The sequence below is a fragment of the Hypanus sabinus genome, chromosome 7, assembly GCF_030144855.1.
Source record: "Hypanus sabinus isolate sHypSab1 chromosome 7, sHypSab1.hap1, whole genome shotgun sequence".
NCBI classification, from domain to species: domain Eukaryota; kingdom Metazoa; phylum Chordata; class Chondrichthyes; order Myliobatiformes; family Dasyatidae; genus Hypanus; species Hypanus sabinus.
Genome location: NC_082712.1, coordinates 35,961,634 through 35,985,363, shown reverse-complemented (window position 1 = coordinate 35,985,363; position 23,730 = coordinate 35,961,634). Strand labels below are relative to the sequence as shown.

Sequence of the window (23,730 nt, the reverse complement as noted above, 5' to 3'; positions counted from 1 at the left end):
CAGTAAATATAAACATAATAGAATCAATAAAAATAAATGCACACAACAAAGACAAACAACCAATGTGTAAAAGACAAACTGTAAATACAAAAAATAATAAGTAAATAAGCAATAAATATCCAGAACAAGAGATGAAAATTCTTTGAAATTAAGCACATAGGTTGTGAGATCAGTTTAGTGTTGGGATGAGTGAAGTTATCCTCTCTGGTTCAGGAGCCTGATGGGCAAGTGGTAATAACTGTTCCTGAACCTGGTGGTGAGAGTCCTGAGGCTCCTGTAGCTCCTTCCTGATGGCAGCAGCAAGAGAATGTGCCCTGGATGGTGCCTAATCTCAGCTGCTGTCTATAATTCGAATGCCAACATCTACATATTGAACTTTGTTTAGTAGAACTTTACCTGCTTGAAGGAAACATCTGTTGACTATTATTTTGAAACAGTCCCTTTCTTCAATTCACAATGAAGTGGCACCACCTGGTGGCTCTAATTATATTTACAGTTTTAAGCAATGCCTAAACCTAGTTCTGCAGGTAATTGCAGGGCAGATAAAAATTACCATTTCACCATAGGTTATGGAAGAGCTACTTGATGTCAATAAATTTGATTGCCTTTCATCAGACCTGATGAGGTAAAGTTCTCAAGGGGTGGGGTAGTGCAAATGTTCAAATTGAAACTGTAGGAGACCAACACAAAACAGTCAGGATAAGTTAAAAACACAAAATGCTGGCAGAACTCAGCAGGCCAAACAGCATCTATGGGAGGAGGTAGTGACCACGTTTCGGGCCGAAACCCTTCTGCCAGCATTTTGTGTTTTTATTTATTTCCAGCATCTGCAGATTCACTCATGCAGTCAGGATAAGTTTTTCATTTTGATATAGGAAGTTTAATAACTAGTGGGGTGCTACACCGATTAGTCTGTCTCAAAAATTTACTACTTTGCTACATATTACTAATAATATATTAACATCTTAGATAAAGGGACTGAGAGTATTGTACCTAAATTTGCTGATAATAGATTGATAGGCGGATTGGCAAGATATAAAATTGTCAGAAAAGATCCAAAAAGTGATAGACAGACAAGTGGGTAAGAAGTTGGCAAATGTAAAGTTATCCCCTTTCAAAAGGATGAAAATGCAAATTGTTGTACAATGGATTGCAAAATACAGTAGTACAAAGAGATTAGGAGATCCCAGTACATGAAATACAATGAATGATATGCAGGGTCTAACAATTAGGATGGTGAATTAAAATGTTAGGCTTGATTGCAAGGAACATGAAACATAAAATTAGGTTGGTTCAATTACAATTTTAACAGGGCACTCAAGAGTCCGGAGTACCATGGACAGTTTTGGATTTTTGGTAAAGGAAGGATTGTAAATTGACCCTATCATCCCAATACTGAAGAAAAATAATGCATTTTAATTGCCCTGGTGGCTCTAACATCTACCATCATGAAGTACTTTAAGAGGCTGGTTATGGTACACATTAACTCCAGCCTCCCAGGCTGCACTACAGAACAAGTCCACAGCAAAAGCCATCTCCCTGGCCCTATGTTCATCCCTGGAGCATCTGGATCGTAAAAGACAACTACAGCAGACTATTAGTTATTGACCACAGCTCTACCGTTCATATCATAATTCCAAGCAAACTCATCTCCAAGTTCCTAGACCAAGGGTTCAACACATCCCGATCAAACGGATGCTTGATTTCCTGACAAACAGACTACAATCATTAAGCCAACAATTATCCTCAACACTGGTACTCCTCAAGGCTGTGTCATAGCCCCCTACTTTAATCCCTATACACTATCGACTGTGTAACCAGATTTTTCTCCAATTCCATCAACAGGTTTGCAGGTGACACGACTGTACCTGGCCAAATTTCAACCATCATTAGGATAGTCAAGGCCTGATCAGAAATACAAACACGAGGAAATCTGCAGATGCTGGAAATTCAAACAACACACACAAAATGCTGGTGAAACGCAGCAGGCCAGGCAGCATCTATAGGAAGAAGCACTGTCGACATTTCGGGCCGAGACCCTTCGTCAGGACTAACTGAAAGGAAAAATAGTAAGAGATTTGAAAGTGGGAGGGGAGGGCGAGATCTGAAATGATAGGAGAAGACAGGAGGGGGAGGGATGAAGCCAACAGCTGGGAAGTTGATTGGCAAAAGGGATACAGAGAAGGGAGAGGATCATGGGACAGGAGGCCCAGGGAGAAAGAAAGGGGGAGGGGAGCACCAGAGGAAGATGGAGAACAGGCAAGGAGTGATTGTGAGAGGGGCAGAGAAAGAAAAGAAGGTTGCCTGATCAGAAATAGTCAGCATGGCTTTGTGGTTTGGAGGTCAGATATGACAAATCATTTGGAGATTTTCAAAGAGGTAATGAAGAGAATAAATGAAGACCTTTGATACGGTTCCACATGGCAGGCTGATCTGTAAAGGGTAGGTCACATGCAATTCAGGGAGAGCTAGCAAGGTAGATTCAGAATTGGATCAATGATAGGAAGCAAAGGACTATAGGTGATTCTTGAACTATGTCTCCAGGGTCAGTGTTGGGAACTGTTATTTATTATTTATGGATTTGAATGTATATGGCATCATCAGCAAGTTTGCTGATGATACTGAATTAGGGGGTTTTGTTGATAGTGGAGCAGGTTATAAGAACTATAGAGATCTTGAACAGTTAGGAAGATGGGCCAAGGAATGGCAAATGGATTTCAATTTAGACGTATCAGGTGATGCATTTTGAACATGTAAATCCAGGTAGGACCTATATAATGAACGGCAGGGCAATGACAAGTATTGTGCAACAGAGGGACCTGGAAGTACAAGTGCATGGTTCAGTGAAAGCAGCCACGCAAATACACGGGGTGGGCTTCATCTGCCTAAGGTCTGCAGCTGCTGCAAACCACGTACTACACTCATCTCAAAATCTGACTCGGCCACATTGCATGCTGTTGCATATACCACATTATTTAATCATTCAGCCACTGTCTAAACCCTCAATCACTATCGTCTGTTGCATAACAATGAATGCTATCACTGCTAATTGAGGACAAGGCAGAACCCTGTGACTGCAAGCCAGTAATCCAGGAGCAGAAATAGACCAGTCTGCCCATCGAGTTTGCTCTGCCATTCCATCATGGCTGATTTATTATCCTTTTCAACCCTATTCTCCTGCCTTTCCCCCATAACCTTTGGGTGTCAAGAACTTATCAACCTCTGCTTTAAATATACTCAATGACCTGGCCATCACAGCTATCTATGGCAATGATTTCCAAGGATTCACCAACCTCTGACTAAAGGGATGTCCTTGTATTCTGAGGCTGTGCCCTCAGATCCTCCCTATATAGGAAACATTTCACTTCACATCCACTGTATCTAGACTTTGATAGGTTTCAATGCAATCCCCCCCTTCTTCTGAACTCCATCAAGTACAGGGTCAGAGACATCAACCGTTCCTCATATGTTGCAAGTACATTATCAAAGTACGTATACATTATACAACCTTGAGATTCGTCTCCTTAAAGGCAGCTGCAACACAAGAAACCCAAAAGAACCCATTTAAAAAAAAACAAACACCCAATGTGCAGAGAGAAAATAAAAGCAAATCATACAAACAACAAACAGCATTCAGAATGAAAGTCAGTCCATGGACACCAAGCCCGGAGCAGGCCCACAGCCTCAGCGCAGCCAAGAACAGAGCAAATGTTATGGATCAGCAAGCAGAACTGGCCTAGCCCTCTCCTCCATTCCTGACACCCTGCATTTTCAATCCACCTGGCCCAGTGCAGACATCCCACCCTTCAAAAACTCATTTCAGGGAGGTAGCGCCATCAATTTGCAGGAGACTCCCGGAAGAGGTGAGATGTCTGCAATACAGTAGCTCCTTAGCAACTAGCCAGCTAGCTTAAATAACGTTAGCTATGCTAGTGAACGAATGACACCTGTTAAACTCACCTCAAGATGTCTTTTACATTTTAACCCACCATGGATAATAGAAAAGTCACTGCTGCAAACAGTGCAGTGAGCAACATTGTCATTACTTTTGACCCCTATTGGGCAGGAGTACACTTTAGTGAAGTACGTTTTATATTTTCTTTTTTTTGGAATACTCTGCCATGGTGCACTCTCTCGCTCTCCCTCTGCCTCTCCCTGAAAAAAAAATCGATTTTCGGGATATTGTATATAATTTGGCGGGCGTCGGGGAGCTGCTATCAATATGTGGGAAACTCCCAGAGCTTCCGGGAGAGGTGGGATATCTGCCAGTGCTTAAGTCATCCAAACGCTGGGTCGTTCCTCGCTCTAAGACCCCGAGCCCCCTAGCATCAATACAGTTTGGACATGGACCCTGGCGCCACCTTTCAGCCTATACCTTTCCAAATCAGCCCAGGGCTTAAGATCAGTCAGACCTCGCTCCTAGTTTAGGTGGACGGACTCTGAAACTCCTCCGCTCCGCTTTTTCTACACTTCCCATGTCCCAACTCCATCCCAAGTGTGTCTTGACCTTTCTCCCACCACTTCTTCTCAGAGGTGCCTCACTTGGACTTTGTATTGCACCCGAGTGCCTCGACCCTCTAGTCAGCCTAGTCTTCACTTGCCTCTTCATTGTTTGCAGTGATCATTTACAACAACTTTTTTTTTACAGAAGAAATATTATTAATGTATTTAATTGCATTTCTTGCATTGGGAACCACCAGTAAGTTGTCACCCACCCTCAGTAGTACCACCTTCAACCAGAAGGTAAGAGATACTAAAGAAGGATTGAGATGCACACACTAACTATTGGACAACTCTTCACTAAAACTGAGGTGTAATTGGCTGTTGTCATCAGATTAAATGCAATTTACAGACTTTTATTGGTTATTAATGCTTGTAAGAGTGTCTTGTGATTGCTTGCTTGCATACATAGGATAAAATTCACCAATTAGAAAGTGTGAAAGATTTCAATTGGTCAATAACTGTATAAAAGTGACAATTCTGAATGCAAGTTTTCGAGCATTTCAGTGACTAGCCTGGACTATTCTCCTTGAGCAAAAGTAAATAAAGTGTGACTGGGAAGTGAACACTATCAGTCTAGTTGATTGGCAAAAACAGCTGAACATTGTGGGAATAATTCAGGAAGTCAAGAAAACCTTTTTTGCTTTCTGTTCTTGCTTTACTCTAACTTCAATCTGCAAGAGTGAAACCACAATCAATGTCACCATAAAAGCAGTAAACGTTAAAGGAAGCCAGCAGGCCAGGCAGCTTCTATGGAAAAAAGTACAGTCCACGTTTCGGGCCAAAACCCTTCTGCAGGACTGGAGAAAGAAGCTAAGGAGTAGATTTAAAAGGTGGGGGGGAGGTGAAATCCCTCCCCTTCAGATTTCACCCATCACTTGGTGTTTCTCTCTCCCCTCCCCCCACCTTTTAAATCTACTCCTTAGCTTTTCTCTTCAGTCCTGCAGAAGGGTCTTGGCCCGAAGCGTCGACGGTACTTTTTTCCACAGATGCTGCCTGGCCTGCTGCCTTCTTTCAGCATTTTGTGTGTGTTGCTTGGATTTCCAGCATCTGCAGATGTTCTCATTTATGAAACGTTAGAGGAAGACTACCTCACAGGATACGTAAACCAGAAAAAAATACTATTCATTCTCCCCCCCCGCCCCGCCCCAGAGATTTCACACAACTATTGAAATCAAAACTTAGATGTATGAGGGACGGGAGCTACCGCACACTGCAGAGTTGTAAAATTAGTCATCACCATCATGGGCACCTGACTTTGTAGTATCTAGGGCATCGTCAAGGAGGAGTGCCTTAGAAAGGCAGCATCCATCATTAAGGATCCCCACCACCCAGGACATGCCCTTTTCTCATTGCTACCATTAGGGGAGGTACAGAAGCCTGAAGGCACACACTCAGCGATTCAGGAACAGCTTCTCCCCTCTGCCATCTGATTCCTAAATGGACATTGAACCCATGAACACTACCTTACCACATTTATATATATATATATATATACTTGCCATATATACACTTGCTGTAATTCAGTTTTTTTCTATTATCCTGTATTTCACTCTACTGCTGCAGCAATGCTATAATAATTCACCATAGCCGGTGATATTAAACCTGATTCTGATAATAGCAACTCCTTTGCAGGTAATCCAGTTGTGTCCAGTTGGCTTTGAATGTCAGTCTTATATCTGATTAAAATTAATGCAAAAAAAATGTGTAGACTGGCCAGAACACAATGCTTTGACACAACTTTGTTCATTTTGCCTTTAGGTCCTGTATAGCAAGTAGATACTTTGAACGTTGTTTAAAAAAATTGTTGTCTATGCAAAATAACCTTCCAATGTTTTGGCAATATTCAAAAATTGATGTATGTGTAAAGCAAGCATTTATTATCTGCTTCAAAGTGTTCCATCATTTTCCATCAAGTCGGAGGTTCCAAACTCTCCTTATGTCATTAAGCCTTACCATTAAACAATGGGTCCATGGACCCCAGGTTGGGAATGCCCGTTTTAAGTGTTCCAAGATTTACGAGGTGCCTAACAGAAAATTATTTCAATACTGCTGCATTTGTAATAAATGCAAGCAACTAAAATCTTTTTTTTTTCAAAATTATAATAAATTTAGCATAACTTGCTTATTTTGGAAGATAGATAGATCCCAAAGGAAATTACAGTGTCACAGTAATGAGAAGGCCTTGGCATGTAGGATGAAGGAGAGCCCCAAGGCGTTCTATGCGTATGTGAAGAACAGGAGGATGACAAGAATGAAAGTGGGGCCACTAAAGGACAAAAGGCAACATGTGCCTGGAGGCGGAGGAGGTTGGGGAGGTCCTAAATGAGTACTTTGCTTCAGTATTCACAAGTGAAAAGGACCTTGATGAGGGTGAGGTTGAAATAGAACAGGCCTGTATACTGGACAATGTGGAGATTAAGGAAGAAGTGTTGGATCTTCTGAAAAACATCAAGATTGATAAGTCCCCAGGTCTGGACATGATATACCCCAGGTTGCTGTGGGAAGTGAGAGAAGAGATCGCTGGAGCAGTAGCTATGATCTTTGAATCCTCTTTGGCTGCAGGGGAGGTGCCGGAGGATTGGAGAATGGCAAATGTAGTTCCCTTGTTTAAAAAAGGTAATAGGGAGAATCCTGGGAACTACAGACCGGTGAGTCTTACATCAGTGGTCTGCAAACTGTTGGAAAGGATTCTTAAGGATAGGATCTATGTGCATTTGGAGAAATACAGTCTACTCAAGGATAGTCAACGTGCCTTTGTGAAGAGAAGGTCGTGCCTCACTGGCCTAATTGAGTTTTTGAAGAGGTAACAAAAGAAATTGATGAGGGTAGCGCGGTAGATGTGGCCTACATGGATTTTAGCGAGGCATTTGACAAGGTCCCCCACGAGAGACTCATCCAGAAAGTCATGAGGCATGGGATCAGTGGAACCCTTGGCTATTTGGATAAAAAATTGGCTTACAGGAAGAAAGCAGAGGGTAGTAGTGGAAGGGAAGTATTCTGCCTGCAGGTCAGTGACTAGTGGAGTGCCACAAGGATCTCTCCTGGGACCCCTGCTCTTTGTGAATTTTATAAATGACCTGGATGAAGAAGCAGAGTGATGGGTGAGTAAGTTTGCGGATGACACAAAGATTGGAGGAGTTGTGGATGGAGCTGCAGGTTATTGAAGTTTACAAGAGGACATAGACAGGATGCAGAGTTGGGCAGAAAAGTGGCAGATGGAGTTCAATCCGGACAAGTGTGAGGTGATGCATTTTGGAAGGACAAACCAGAGGCTGAGTAAAGGGTTAATGGTCAGTTACTTAACAGTGTGGATGAACAGAGGGACCTTGGGGTTCAAATCCATACATCCCTCAAGGTCACTGCACAGGTTGAAAGGGTAGTTAAGCAGGCCTATAGGATGCTATGCTTCATTAAAAGAGGGATTGAGTTCAAGAGTAGAGAGGTCATGTTGCAACTCTACAAATCTCTGGTGAGACCACACTTGGAGTATTGTGTTCAGTTCTGGTCACCTCATTATAGGAAGGATGTGGAAACTATGGAGAGGGTGCAGAGGAGATTTACCAGGGTGTTGCCTGGATTGGAAAACAAGTCTTATGAGGCAAGGTTAGCAGAGATGGAACTTGATGGAGGTTTACAAGATTATGAGAGGCATAGATAGGGTGGATAGCCTGTACCTGTCTCCCAGGGCATGGACAGCAAACACCAGAGGGTATATGTACAAAATTAAGGGAAGGAAGTTTGGGGGAGACATTAGGGGTAAGTTGTTGTTGTTGTTGTTCTTTTTTACACACAGAGGATTGTGGGTGCCTGGAATGACTTCCCAGGGCTGGTGGTGAAGGCTAAAACATTAGGGGTATTTAAGAGCCTCTTGGACAGGAACATGGATGAAAGAGGGTTACAGGGTAGTGTGAGTTTAGGGCTTTTTTAAAAAAAGTAATATATGGGTCAGCACAACATCAAGGGCCAAAGGGCCTGTATTGTGCTGTAGTATTCAAGTGTCTAGTAGCAGTACTAGTGCACAGATATACAAATATTAGAAAAGAAGCAAGAAAGAATAAAAAATAAGTTACCTCAGTCCAACAGGAGGGTTCCTCACTTCCCCAGCTCATTATAGACTCATTATAGAGCCTAACAGCCGAGGGTAAGAATGACCGCGTGTAGCGCTCTTTGGAGCAGCGCAGTCGTCTTAGTCTTTCACTAAAAATGTTCAGCCGAAGTGGCATGCAGGGGGTAAGACACGTTGTCCAGAATTGCCAGGATTTTCGGTAGGGTCCTTTGTTCTAACACAAATATATTGTACACTATTACAATAAAAGATGACGCCTTTCACTCCTCATTACTGCGATACTGTCCTAAAGCAAATCAAGAGCAATGCACACAAAGTGCTGGAGGAACTCAGCTGCTCAGGCAGCATACGTGGCAGGGAATAAACAGTTAATGTTTCATCAGAGCCCGAAAGGAAGAGGGATGAAGCCAGAGTAAGAAGGTGAGGGAAGGGGTGCTGTGCAAGGTGAAAGGAGAAACCAGGTGATGAAGGTGAGAACTAAGTAAGAAGCGGGAGGGGGGGGGTGATAGGTGGAAGAGATAATGGGTTAAGGCAGCAGCAAGCTGAAACGACAGGATAGTGGACCATGGAAAAAAGGAATGTGTGGGGGGGGGGGGCACCAGAGAGAGGTGATGGGAAGGTGAGGAGAACAAAAAGGGTGAGAGGAACCAGAATGGGGAATTGAAAAAAAGAGAAGTGGGAGACAGAATAATTTAACATAAGCTAGAGAAATTGATGTTTGTGCCATCCGGTTGGAGGCGACCCAGACAGAATATGAAGTGTTGCTCCTCCAGCCTCATCGTGGCAGTAAAGGCCGAGGACATGTCGGAATGGGAAGACAAATTGAAATAGGGGCCACTGGGAAATCCCATCTGTTATGGTAGGCGGAAGGAAAGTGCTTGATGAAGCCGTCTTCCAATCTACGTCATGTCTGACCGACGTAGAGGCCATAACGGGAGCACCAGATACATACAGTAGATAATTCCAACAGACTCGCAGGTGAAGTGTCTCACCTGGAAGGACTATTTGGGGGGCCTAAATTCTGGTGAGGAAAGAGGTGTAAGGGTAGACATTCCCACTAGCAATGATACATGCCAGCAAGGAGATCAGAGGGGAGAGACGGTAGTTCAGGTGATTTTTAATCAGAGCAGCCTGCAGATTAGAAACACTGAGCTGGACAGAATTATGCCTTTTGATTTTGTGTTTTATATTCTGTGCTCCTCACTCGATTTTGTTGCCACTTGCACGATTTGATTTTTTTGCGGGGGGGTGGGGTTGATGGTTTTATTCCTTTGAACGGGTTCCATGGTTCTTCTTTGTCTTGTGACTGTCCGTGGGGAAGACAAATCACAGGGCTCTATGCTGCATGCATATTCAAATCCTCGAGTTGACAAGGTAGTCATATGGAGGGCAATCCCTATGGGGTTGGGGAGGGAAAGATGTGGTTAGTAGTTGGATCCCATTGTAGATGGCAAAAGGCTATGGAGAATGATGTGTCTTTCCCCCACCCATCCACCTTACCATTCACCTAGTTTCACCTATTACCTGCCAGCTGGTACTCCTCCCCCCCCCCCTCCCCCAACCTTCCTAGCCTGGATTCTTCCACTTTCTTTCCAGTCCTGATGAAGGGTCTCAGGTCGAAACGTCGACAGTTTATTCCTCTCTATAAATACTGCCTGATCTGCTGAGTTAGTCCTGCATTTTGTGTGTTGCTCTGGAATTCCAGCATCTCTAGAGTTTATGATCTGAAATAAATTATTGTTTTTTTTTCCCCAAAAGACTTATCAGAGATGTATCCAAAGATATTAGATTGATTATACTTCCTGTGGCAAAGAATGTAAATGGCAAGACTGAAAACTTGCAACATACTAAAAGGGATCAGAATCTCCACATGTTGAATTTCACAATAGCGCATTATTAATGCGCTTGATTGAAATCATAATCTAAAATCCACTGGACACATTATTTATTTCTCTAAAATCCTGCGTTACAATCAACTGACAACACACGCATTTAAACTAATTAACACGAACAAAGTTTTCCAAGAAATCCATGTACCTTCAATAATAAAACGACAATCAGGTTTTTGAATGCCATAAAGAGGAGGGTCATACTGGCTGACTTACTTCTTGTAGTCTGCGCTGAAGAGCCGAAAAGCCGCGCCGGTCACTGTTCCTGAAGTCATCGCCGTTGCTTCTTGGCCCAATTCGGTCGATTCCCCTCCCAGGCCCCGGTCCCCCTGATCGTTATATGACACGTTGTTGCTGGCCATAGTTCAGCTGGTCCGATCCTTCCGCGTCGTTGGCACTTCGCTATGAGACCGGCAGCAAATATTTAACTTGAAGCTTTTTTTTTAAGATTTACTTAGAATTTTTTTCTTCTTTCCTTGCTAACCCCTCTCAAAAAAAACCGGAAACCCAAGAGTAGGGTGAAAGATCACGTGATTGCTGGATCATATGACGCGGTAGCTGCCTTGGAAATAGTCTTTAGCTGAGAACCGAGGGAGTTCTAAAGTTACCGTAACTCAATGGGCATCGGTAAAGTGCGAGTAAAAGGTAGATTCCTGAGGGAAAACAGTCAAATTTAAGGGGAGTTTTTAACAGTTCTTCTCAATTGATACACCCAAAGGTGCTGGTGAAGTTGAAAAATAGTTATGCATATTGATTGTTATTGCTCCTTGCAATTCTCCCGGAGTTGTCTCCCATTGAAGGTCAAATCCCCAGTGGCTCTAGATCGGGGTACCCAACCTAGGGACAATGGACCCCTCGGTTAATGTTGGGGTTTCCCTGCCATTGACAGAATTCACACTGTGATTCAGGGTGCAGCTCTTTGTCCACTGGTCATAATGACACGCAAACCTAACTGAAGGGTCTATAACAGAATCAGTCTCAGTGCAGACTTGTGCAAGATTATGTTACTGCCCGAGTTTTTAAACCTGTTGTTCCTTATACTACAGTTCCACCTGTAAAAGAGTAGTGAATGAGAACACAAAAATACAACTGCAGATGCTGTGGATCAAAGAATACCTACACAACGCTGGAAGAACTCAGCAGGTCAGGCAGGATCCGTGAGAAAAGAGTAGCCGACGTTTCGGGCCGAGACCCTTCATCAGGAATGCAGTGTGAATGAGTGTGAATCAATAGTGAATGAGAAACTGTTCAGCTTACTTAACCTTTACCCCTAAACCAAGGCCAGTACTCAGAGCTGCAATGTGTATTTAGAGGCTGAGCTCCAAACCCTCACTGACTCATACACTGAAGCATTGTCAACATCCACACAATAACATTCAAGAGAGTTTCCAAAATTTCCTTGAAATGATAGAAGGTCGCCCATTGACTCCAGGAATCAAGCGAATAGGGAACAGCAGGGCTTCGCTTCCAGATGAGTTTAATGGCTTCAATGCTCACTTTGATATTCAAAGCACAGAGGAACCATCATGAACTCCCACATCCCTCAATAATCCTAAGATTTCAGTCTCTCAGGCGAGAGCAGCCTTCAGGAGGGTGAACCCACGGTAACCATCCAGCCCAGATGGGGTATCTGGCCAAGTACTAAAGACTGGACTGATCAACTGGCTGGAGTGCTCACTGAGATCTTTAACCTCACGCTTCAGTTGTCTGAAGTACCCACTTGCTTCGAGCAGGTTTCAATTATACCGGTGTAAGAAGTGTCCTCAATGACATCACCCAGTAGCACTTACATCCACAGTGATGAAGTGTTTTGAGAGGTTGGTGATGAAACATATCAACTCTTTCCTGAGAAGTGACTTATATCTGCTCCAATTTGCCCAGAGGAGCAACAGATCCACAGCAGATGCTATTTAATTTGCTCTTCACTCAATCTTGAAACATCTGGACAGCAAAGATCAGGATGCTCTTTATCAAGTACAGCTAGGCATTCAATATCATTATGCCCTCAAAACTAATCAATAGATTTTAAGCCTCAATACCTTCTTGCGCAATTGGATCCTTGATTTCCTTACTTGCAGGTCCCAGTCAGTTTGGATTGGCAACAGCATCTCCCCCACAATCTCCATCAGCACAGGTGCACCACAAGGTTGTGTGCTTAGCCCACTGCTCTACTCATTCTACACTTATGGCTGTGTGGCTAAGCACAGCTTCAATGCCATTTTCAAATTTGCTGACGACACTACTGTTGTAGGCTGAATAAAAATTGGTGATGAATCTGCTTATGGGAGGGAGATTGAAAATCTAGCTGAGTGGTGCCACAGCAACCACCTCTTGCTCAATGTCGGAAAGACCAAGAAACTGATTATTCACTTCAGGAGAAGGACACCAGAGGTCCATGAGCCAGTCCTCATTTGAGGGTCAGCAACTTTAAATTCCTCAGTGTTTTATTTTGGAGAAGCTAACCTGGGCCCAGCAGATAAGTACAATTCCTAAGAAAGCATGGCAGCACTTCTACTTCCTTAGGAGTTTGCAGAGATTTGGCATAACATTTACAACTTTGACAAACTTCAATGGGTGCATAGTGAAGAGTATGTTAACTGGCTGATTGCAGCCTGATATGGAAACACCAAAGCCTTTGAACTTGTCGTGGATATGGCACATTCCATCATGGGTAAAGCCCTTCCCACTGAGAACATCTACATGAAATGCAGTCGCAGGAAAGCAGCAACCATCATCAGGGACCCCCACCACCTAAGGCATGCTCTCTTCTCTCTCTTGCCAACAGGAAGAAGGTACAGGAGCCTCATGATCCACACCATCAGCTTCAGGAACAGTTATTACCCCTCAACCATCAGGCTCTTGAACCAAAGAGGATAACTTCACTTAAGTTTGCTTGTGCCATCATTGAAATGATCCCACAACCAATTGACTTACTTTCAACGTCTCTTCATTTCATGTGTTCCATATTTATTGTTTGTTTATTTATTATTATTATTATTTCTTTATTTTTGTATTTGCACATTTGTTGTCTTCTGCACTCAGGTTGAATGCCCAAGTTCAGCGGTCTTGCATTGATCCTGCTATGGTTATTACTCTATAGATACAATGAGTATGCCCACAAGATTGTATACGGTGACATAAGTGTACTTCAATAATAAATTTACTTTGAACTTGGGAATTCCCAACGCATGACTGCTCAAAGTATAGAAAGAGCATTCAGATGGGTTTGGAGAACATTTTCCATGTGCTTGAAGTACAAAATCCCAGTATAAATGACAACAGGAGCATACCACATCAGAAACTACTCACTGGCTAATCCCTGAAGACTCCTCCATCCCTTCCCTGCTGATACCTGTGGGTCACATTTTGGTCTCATCTCTCACCTTAGACTTAACATCCTTAATCACAGGAGACCACTTAAGAAAACAATGAATAAAAGACTCATAAAAACACAAGAGATTTTGGAAATCCAGAGACACACGAAATGCTGACAGAATTCAGCAGGTCAGGTAGCGTCTATGGAAGTGAATGAACAGTTGATATTTCAGGCTGAGACCCTTCTTCAGGACTGGAAAGGAAAGGGGAAGATGCCAGAGTGAAAAAGTGGGGAGAGAGGTAGGAGGGCACGTTAGAAGATGATGGGTAAAGACAGGTTGGTGGGGGAGGGAAGAGGAAGTAAAAAAAAAACTGGGAGGGGTCTGGTGGAAAAGGCAAAGGGCTGGAGAAGAAGGAATCTGATCGGAGAGGAGAGGACTATGGGAAAAAGGAAAGAAAGAAGGGCACCAGGGGAAGGTGAGGAGAAGAGGTAAGAGGCGAGACTGGGGAACAGGAGAAGAGAGAAGGGGGAGGAGGACATTCCTGGAAGGAGAAATTGATATTTGTGCATCAGGTTAGATGGAATATGGAGTTTTGCTCCTCTACTCTGAGTGGTCTCATCATAGCAAAAGAGGAGGCCATGGACTGATATGTTAGAACAGGAATGGGGATAGGGAGTAAAGTGGTTGGTCACTGGTAAATGTTGCTTTTTGAGGATGAAGCCAAGGTACTTGGCAAAGTCTCCCAATTTACATTGAGTCTCATCAATGTAGAGGAGGCCGTGTCAGAAGCACTGGATTAAATTGTCAACCCCAACAGATTTGCAGGTGAAGTGTTGCCTTACTTTTTTGAAGGACTCTTTGGGGCTTGAATGGAGGTGAGGAAGGAGGTGAATAGGCAGGAGTAGCATTTCTGTCTCTTGCAGGGATACGTGCTAGGAGGGAGATTAATGGGGAACGATGAATGGGCAAGAAAATCAAAGTGGGAGTGATCCCTGCAGGAAGCTGTGAAGATGTGATTAGTGGTAGGATCCTGTTGAAGGTGGCAGAAGTTGTGGAGAATGGTAAGTTGGATGTAGAGGTACATAGGTGGTAGTTCAGGTAAGAAGAACTCTATCCCTGTTAAGGCATTGGGAAGATTGGGTGAGTGTGGATAATCGGGAAATGAAGAAGATGCAGGTGAGGCAGCATTAATGTTGAAGGAGCAGGACATCTTTGATATCCAAGAAAAAAGAGCCTCATCAGTGGAACGAAAGTAACTGAGAAAAGGGGTTAACATTTTTACAGGAGACAGGATGGGAAAAGGTAGACCCAAGATAGCAGTGAAAATTGGTAAATTTATAAAACGTATCAGTAGACTGTTTGTCTAGAAAGAATTGGGGAGCATTACTGGGGAAGGCTTGGAACATGGAATGTTCCATGTAGCCAATGAAAAGGCAGGCATAGCTGGGGCCCATGCAGGTGCCCATGGCTTCTCCTTGAATTTGAAGAAAGTGAGAGGAGCCGAAGAGAAATTGTTGAAGGTGAGGATCAGTTCTGCCAGACGGAGGAGGGGAACTTGTTGGCTTTTTTGAAACCTTCTTATAGAAGTGCAGAGGGACTGGACATTCATGGTAAAAATTAGGCAGTCAGGACCAAGGAATTGAAAAGTGTTGAGATCGAAAGCATGTGGTTTCCCAGATACAGGTGAGAAGGACTGAACCAGCATCAGTGCCTCTTTTGAAGGGTGGGAAACACTATTTAGGGGTGTTGTAAAACTTGAAAAAAGGTATTTAAAACCAAAAAAATGTTAACTATAAAGCTGCAGGCATTTAGAACAAAATTAAGATACATTTTTTGCAAAAACTTCGGTAGTTTAGACAAATCTCTTGTTAAATTCTTCAGAGCACATTTAAAATGAAACACAAGATGGCGCTGTATTCCCAGCTCCTGTAATCAAGTTTTTGCTGTTGGTAAATACAGGTAAATTGCTAAACGTACTCGAGCAGCAATTCTGACAGTGATGCAGGGACCATTCCCAGTGGAACCATCCAGCATTGATTATGCAAAGTTCTATCATTTAATTACCTCAGTAAAAAGACAGACTTCAGTCCATTTAATCCCTCAGAAGCATCCACAACAGAAATCTGTGCAATTAACATGCCCTGGATTTTGGAAAGTGTCTCAAAGCATTTAATAAGTGTATCACAAACAAAATTTGATTCCAAATCAATGAAAAGATTTAGGGAAAGATACCCTAAAGCTTTGACAAAGATGTAGCTTTTAAAGAATCAATTACAGACCAAAAGATATAAATTGGATTCTTGTTAATTGTGACTAGTACATTTTGGCCCAGTTAAGCAGCTGTCCCAATTAGCTGAAGTTTCATGAAAATAGTTATAAAGGTATATAAAAAAAGACAAACTATCATTTAATTGAGTAACAAATTATGTTTTTAAGTTGAATACAGAACAAATTGGAACACTACCAATGCTACTGTGGAATTATAAAATTCTGTTTTAGTACCTAATAACTATTGCAGAGGTATTCGTCCAGTGTAGGTTGCCATGCTCTTTGATTGACTGTCAATTGACAAGATCAGCACAGACATCTCATGCAGATAATGGACTGCCTTCATGCAATGCTTTTGACAATTGCATCCTCCAAATCTTCATTGTTTCATCGTAACATTCAAATTCTTCATAGTCCCTAACTTGTTGAAGTAGTGAAATTGTTTCATTTTCACTCCCAAACATTTATGGCATCTCCAAGCCTGAAAGCTTAAAACTGTGGTGAGCAAAACAATTCTTGTCTTACAACTTATTTCTTGCCAACTATCAGTGACTAAAGGCACTGCTTTTTGAACAGAAACACACAATTGATGCTATTTAAAAACTGTTTGCTCTAAGAATGGTGTAGTGTCCAACAGCTACACCGATATACATGACTGATGCTAGTTAGATACTGTAGGGTATGTCCCAATTAAACAGCATAATGTTGTAGTAAATGATGGAAACTCTAGCTAATTTCTTGATTAGCTTTTGTTCTTTAAGAGTTGTCCCAAATAAATGGCTGCACCAATTAAGCAATGGCCTAATTAACTGGAATCTACTGTATATGTTTGTAGAATGAATTTAGGCCTTAACAGCTGAAGGCATGTTATCCATGGCAGGCAATTAAAATCCTGGATGATCAGCAAGCCATATCAGGAGTAGCACAGATATGTCAGGGAATTATAACTGTTAAGAGATTATAGTGGCGAGGAAGAGCAAGAGGAAGAAAGAAAATAGGCCAGATCAGTTATTATTTCTTTATTCAGCGATACAGTGCAGAGTTGGCCCTTCCAGCCCTTCATCACGGCATCCCAATAATGTCATTTTAACCCCAACCTAATTTTGGGACAATTTACCAATTAACCTACCTGGGCAGCTTTGGATCGTGGGAGGAAACCAGAGCACCCAGGGAAATGCCACACATTCCACGGGGAGGATGTACAGACTCCTTACAGAGCTGTAATAGTGTCGCACTAACCTTTATGCCACCTTGGCATCCTTTGTTAATAATCCTAGCCTGTATGTCCTTGGAACGAAGGAGGAACCAGAGCACCCAGAGAAGCCCACGTGCTCACAAGGAGGATGTACAGACAGCAGCAAGAACTGAACCCCAATCGGTGATTGCTGGAGCTGTAAAGGGATTGTGCTAACCACAACACCACCGTTCCACCTCAGTAAAAGTGACATCACCAGCAGGAAAAATGCTAGAATCTAATGTAAAGGAAGAAATAACAAGGGACTTAGAAAGTAATGACAGAGTCAACATGGTTCTATTATCTGTAAGATACAACAAATTTTGATGAAGTTATGAAGGGTCTCAACCTGAAACATTGACTGTTATTTTTTTCCATAGATGCTGCCCAGCCTGCAGAGTTCCTCCAGCATTTTGTGTGTTGCTTGGATTTCCAGCATCTGCAGATTTTCTCTTGTTTGTGATTAGACAAATCTGTTTATTTTCATCTTCTTTCATGAGAAAAATGGAAAAACAGACTTTTTAAAAATAATGAGATATTGAAAGATGGAGACACAAGAGACTGCAAATTCTGGAATTTGAAGCAACAAACAAGACGCTGGACAAATTGAACGGGCCAAGCATTGGGGGTGGGGGGGTGGGGGGAGAACATTCAAATGTTACGTACTCGTGACACATGACAGTGGAGCCCTTGTCATGTGACTGGGGTTGAAGCTGTACTGGACTTGAGGTAATGGTCTTCTGATGGTGGAATGACGTCATTTTCCCGCCAGTAGAGATCATGTGATGGGTTTTTTTTACAGGTTATAAAAGGTAGACCCCACCCTGTGAGGAGGGGCAGTTCGTGGCTGGATTTGCCAAGTTGACTTCATGCCACTGCGTGTTTGAAGTGATGACGCAGTTTAGTTAAAGGATGAAGTTTTTATTTAATGCCTAAAGTTTAAAAGGTTAATGCCAACAGGTTCTTTATGATTCTGTTAGTTTGAGAATTAAAGGAGAGTGAAGATTCAAGGTTGGAAGTTAAAGATCGAGGAGAATCGCTTTCTACGGTGAAACGGGGGTGACCTTTGTTTGATCCTTATTTGGAAGGATTTCGTTGACTATCTTCGTGTTAATCCCTAGGTTTACCTAGAAAGGATTGAAGGTAGTGGAGAAGGAAAGGTCAGTGCCTTTAAGCCGTTCTGTTTCGTAAATTCTTCGTGGGAATTTCGACGTCGGGAATCGAAGCAAGCGACGTGAAAGAGAACTTAAATCGTCCTGTAAAGTCTCTCCTTTTAAATGGACTGTGAGCATATCGAACTTTTGGCAATATCACTTTAAGAACTGTTTTGGAATATCACTTTAAGAACTGTTTTGGAATATCACTTTACGAACTGTTTGAACAGCCGCTCAGCAGCTGTTTCCGGTTACGGTAGTGTTTGTTTACTTTTGGGGGGTTTGTTTTCTGTGTTTAATAAACGTGTTGTTTGTTATAAGAAACCCTTGTCGAACTCATATATTTATTGTTGCCTGAATACGTAACACAAACAATAAAAGTAAGCAAATAGCAATCAGAACTGAAGTTCACAAAAGTGAGTTCACACTATGATAGTTGCAGAACACAGCCACAGTTCAGTGCAGAGATGAGTAAACCTCGTGGAGTAACGAGTTGAAGTTCAGCGCAGAGCCACACATCTGTGACAATAGAGGGGACAGCATTTTTTTCTTCAAAGCACAAAGTTGATATGACTAGATTGTATAGCCTGCAAGAGTTAGGGATTCTTAAGCATGGTACCAATCTGGCATCTCATTCACAGCTGTTCAACATGGGAATCCTTGAAGCACGCAAGTCTCCAGACAACTTCAATGTGTTGATCCAGATCATGGAGGTATTGTTAGTACAAGGAAGGTAGAACCATTTTTTTTTTAACATGCTCTCCCTACGATTCTGCCAAACCCTAGTCCTCAAGCTTAACCCTTTCCTCCATACATGTACTAGGCCTGTCTCCAGGGAATGAATTCTACTGTCAAGAACCTGGTGGTATTGGTGAAGGGACACCACAGCATGGTTCTCAGTCACCTTTGTTTCCTGTCTCTAGACTTCTGAGATAAGTGTTCCTCATCCAACAGAGCAGGAGTGAGTTGGGCAATGCTCCTGTAGTTATTCTCAATCTTTTTGAGCCAAATTGCATTTGTGTGTGACAGATGTATTGCATCTTGTTTCTCAAAACTATGTTGTACTAGCTTCCTTCCTTCAGTTGCTGGTTCTTTACTTCTCCATTGCCATTCCTTTCTTTTTGACGCATATTTTTCACTCAACTTGCCCATGAACGTTCATCTGTTTGTAGCTTTATTTTTTTTATTAATTATCACAACACTTTGCTTTTCATAGACATTTTAATGTCATTTCTTAAAAGTCAACCAGTACCAATGCATTTGCTACAAGATGAAGAAACAACTGACGACAATAAACAGACCACAGTTGATCCAGTCCTGACGCAGGATTTCAAACAAAAATGTCGGCATTCCCTTTTTCTCCCACAGATGCTGTTCAGATTCCTCCAGCGGGTCGTTTGCTGCAGCCGCTGAGTAACTGGAACGCGAGTAGAAAAGGCTGGTGATGCTCAGCACGTCGGGCAGCGACTGTGGAGGGATGTTTTCCGTGGAAAGACGAGGAGATCTCAGAGGTCCGCCTCCGCCGAGCTCCCCTCGCCGCTATATAGGTGAAGTGACAGTCGGACTGCAGCTCCACGGGCCACGTCCGCGCACGGCGGACTCGCCACGGATGTGCCGGTCCCGCGGCCCCAGCGACCGGCCTCGCCGCCATCGGCCTCCGCCCCGCCTGAGCCGACTGGCGCACGGGAAGAATGACGTAATGTAACCCACCCGACCCTCCCGCGCTCACTTCCGGCGCCGCCATTTTCTCATTCTCTAATGTGAGCCGAGTGCGGGGTAAAGCGGGGGTGAGGAGAAGCCCGTTAATCGGCGCTGCTGGAATTGACGCGGAGCGGAGGGAGCCATTAGGTAGCGCGGAACATGTCAGACTTCGACAGCAATCCCTTCGCGGATCCAGAATTCAACAATCCTTTCAAGGTAAGCGACGCCGCATTTTGCCGCTGTCATGTGAAAATGTTGTTTGTCGGCGGCCAGCGCAGGGGTGCTGAGGTGACAGCGGGACCGAGCGGGTCTCCGGGGAGGAGGGAACCGAAGAGGGCAGGAAGATCGTGGGCGAGAGGATGCGCCAGTGGCCTGAGGGTGGTGGAGAGGGAAGAATGTTCATTGGGGGGTGAGAGATGGATCGAGTGAGGAATGGGGGGGGGGTAAGAGTTCCACCATTGGGGGGGAGGGAGCGCCATGTAGAATGGGGGGCGTGGTGTCTGCGAATGAATTATGACATACCTGTCTCCGCCACTGACATCTCCTTGCAGTATCCGAGTTGTCTGTTGGGGTTTTTAAATATGTCAGCCCCGGTGGGGGTGTCCGCCGTGTCGAGCTCGACCGTCACGCACGGAAGACGAAGTGATCGTCGCAGCCGCCTCGCTCCAAGGGTTCCCCATTTGTTCTTTGCAGGCACTCCTGCTCCCAGAGGTGCAGAATGCTGAGAAACAGGCCATGAATAACAACGTGTGTTTATAATGCTCTTTTAGCGTACTTAGACGTCACAAGGCTCCAAAGAAGAGCGGTGTCAAAGAAAATTTGACACCAAGTCATTTGGCAACAGTGGTGGACATTATAAGCCAGTACGGTGCACCACTTCTGAAAGTTGCTGACGCTATAGTTGCATTGCGACCAAACTGGACAAGAAAATAACGTTCTTTTCTCTGCTAAGCAAGGGAAAAACTAGGTTTTAATTTTTAAAGAAGTGTGTATGCACTGATTTTAATGCAATTCCTTTGAATAGTGCAAATGATTTTACAGTCACTGCAAAACTTTTGAATATAGCTTATAATTTTAGACGAGTTGTAGACAGGTGGAGTACAAGGTTGAAAACGTGACGTTATCTGCTTCAGTAAAACAAAGGAGCAGATATTGAGAATTTTCAAAGGTGAGAAATTTTGGAGAAACATTGTCCAAAGTTACCTGGAAGTTATTGCTGCTTCAAGCTATCATGTAGGTGCAAAAGTCAAAGAGAATATTGGCCTTTTGTGGCAAATAAGATTTAAATGTAAGAATAAAGATGGCCATAAAATATGAAAACATGCCCTGTAGCACACCTTGTCCATGCCAGTTATCAGTTATCAAGTACAAATTTACACTAGTTCCTTGTTAATTTCCCTGCAATTTTATAAACATTTTGCCACTTGCCAGCTTACTAGGAGCAATTTACAGTGGCAAGTTAACTTGCCAGCAATCTGAGGAATGTGGAGAAAACCAAAGGCATTACAAAGCAATGTGAAACTTCACTCAGCACCAGAGGTCAGACATGAATCTTGGTCACTAAGGCAGCAGCTCAACTAGCTACACTAATGTGCTGCTCAATATTACAATATGCATTTGGCCTCTTCAAGCTGCAGTCTGGAATGTGCTCTGCTTGTTTATAAAAATAATTTATGTACAATGATTGCAGCAAAGATCCACATAATGTTCCCGCAATTATAGATATGAAGAGAGATTTTGTAGGCCAGACTTGGGTTGTCTTTTGTTTAGAAGAGATGAACTCACTTAAGACAAAATGCTTAGAGGGTTCGACAGGATAGAAATGGTGACAGAATAGATGGGTATCGACTCCATCTCAAAATAAGAGCTTGGGCTGATAGTGAGTTCAGAGTTTATTTTTAATAATTCATGAAGTGATGTATCTTTGGAATTCTTTACCCAAGTGGGTTGTTTAGGGCTCAGTCATTGATTGCATTGGTAACAAACAGGCTGCCAGGTTTTTGGGTATTATGAATATAAGGGCAGGAAACCAGCCACGATCTTGATGATTTAGAAGGTCAGCCATGATCTTGATGAATGGTGTAACTGACCTGAAGGGCCAAATATCCTATTTTGCTCTTAGTGGTCAGTTTGTCCACAACAAGTCATGTACACAAAGTAGTTCTGTAATGTCAAGATAATCAGTTTTGGAGTCATTTATTAAAAGTAGCATGATGAGAACAGACAGAATCTCATTTTAAAGTCTTGTACAAATCCCTGGAATAGTGGTTTTCAGGAGGCACCAAATATTCTAAGAGCTTTATGGAGCTGTAACAATGTATTTTTGTTGAAAAGTACACCGAAGTGGAAAATAAACAAGTATTCTTGACATATTGGCTGCCTGGCCTTGAGGCTGCCAGCTGTCCCCAGGAATCTACAGAGTAGTCCAAGCTCCTTAAGTGTTTCTTGACATTATCAGTTTATCTTTGCCAGAGACACTTTATGGGGTGGGAACAAATAAATGACTTTCATTCAGAAATGTTGGGCTCTCTGTTTTGGTGACCACTTCTGATAAGAACCTACCAAGAAAGACCAATTTGATGATTGTGCCTTGTTCTCCTTTCACTAAGATGCTCTGTCTTCACAGTGTTTAGCTTAAAAAATTTTCAGGATGTCAGTGAAACGCTGGAGAGGGAAAAAAACAAGGCATCAGTCAACATTAGCTGTTTATTTCCTTCCATAGATTCTGCCTGATCTGCTGAGTTCCTCCAGCATTTTGTGTATTGCTCAAGATTTCCAGCATTTGCAGAATCTCTTGTTTGTGAAAAATCAGAAAATGCATGGGTGAATTGTGTTGAACAGCTTGGTGGGTATTGTTAGTGTGTATTTGAAAACTGATAGAGTTTTCTTGGTATATACTTTTCCCTTGAATGGACATTAGGTAAATGAGAAATAGGCTAAGAAAAGATCTGTTTGGGAGATTAGAGAAAGGTTGTGTGACTTGGTGGCTTATTGAAATGTATAACATTTTACCTTCATATCCCCAGCAGCCAGAAAGTTGGCTGAATGTTTTGGGAGTGATATTGATGCTGATTATTGATTTATTGTTTTGAATATTCCACTTTCTTTCCCCTCCCCCACTACTTATATTCTTGTAGAGAGTCAGATCATTAAAAAAATCTTGCACACTGAAGAGGGCCATTCAGCCCATTGTCTCAGCATCAGCTGAGACATTTCCAATGTATTCCTGCTTTCAATAACTGATTTATCTTTCCATAGTTCTTTGCTTCTTAATCATACATCCACACACCTGTATAGATTTAAGACCATAAGATACAGGAGCAGAGTTAGGCCATTTGGCCCATTGAGTCTGCTCTACCATTTCATCATGGCTGATCCATTTATCCCTCAGTCCCAGTCTCCTGCCCCCTGTATCCCTTCATGCCCTGCCTAATCAAGAATTTGTCAACTTCTGCCTTAAATATACCCAATGACTTGCAACAAATTACACAGATTCCCCACTCTCTGGCTAAAGAAATTTCTCATCTCTGTTCTAAATGCACAGCCCTCTGATCTTGGGCATTCCCACCTTAGAAAACATCCTCTGCACGTCCACGCT

The 23,730-nt window shown here is 42.8% G+C and overlaps 2 protein-coding genes across 3 annotated transcripts in view; one reads left to right on the top strand and one right to left on the bottom strand.

Moving 5' to 3' along the window:
• The window catches only part of ap3b1a (adaptor related protein complex 3 subunit beta 1a), a 251,519-nt gene extending 240,538 nt beyond the window's left edge, over nucleotides 1-10,981 (bottom strand). The window contains exon 1 of one of the 2 annotated variants that reach the window (XM_059974482.1): nucleotides 10,675-10,981. In XM_059974482.1, the coding sequence (XP_059830465.1) occupies nucleotides 10,675-10,820 (146 nt within the window). In that variant the 5' untranslated portion in view covers nucleotides 10,821-10,981. Of the gene's footprint in view, nucleotides 1-8,573; nucleotides 8,592-10,674 lie in introns of those variants that run through there. The other variant, XM_059974483.1, reaches the window with a different exon arrangement.
• Nucleotides 10,982-20,209: 9,228 nt separating this feature from the next.
• Nucleotides 20,210-23,730, top strand: part of scamp1 (secretory carrier membrane protein 1) — a 43,667-nt gene continuing 40,146 nt past the window's right edge. The window contains exon 1 of the mRNA XM_059974481.1: nucleotides 20,210-20,348. Coding sequence (XP_059830464.1) covers nucleotides 20,292-20,348 — 57 coding nt within the window. The 5' untranslated portion in view covers nucleotides 20,210-20,291. The remainder of the gene's footprint in view (nucleotides 20,349-23,730) is intronic.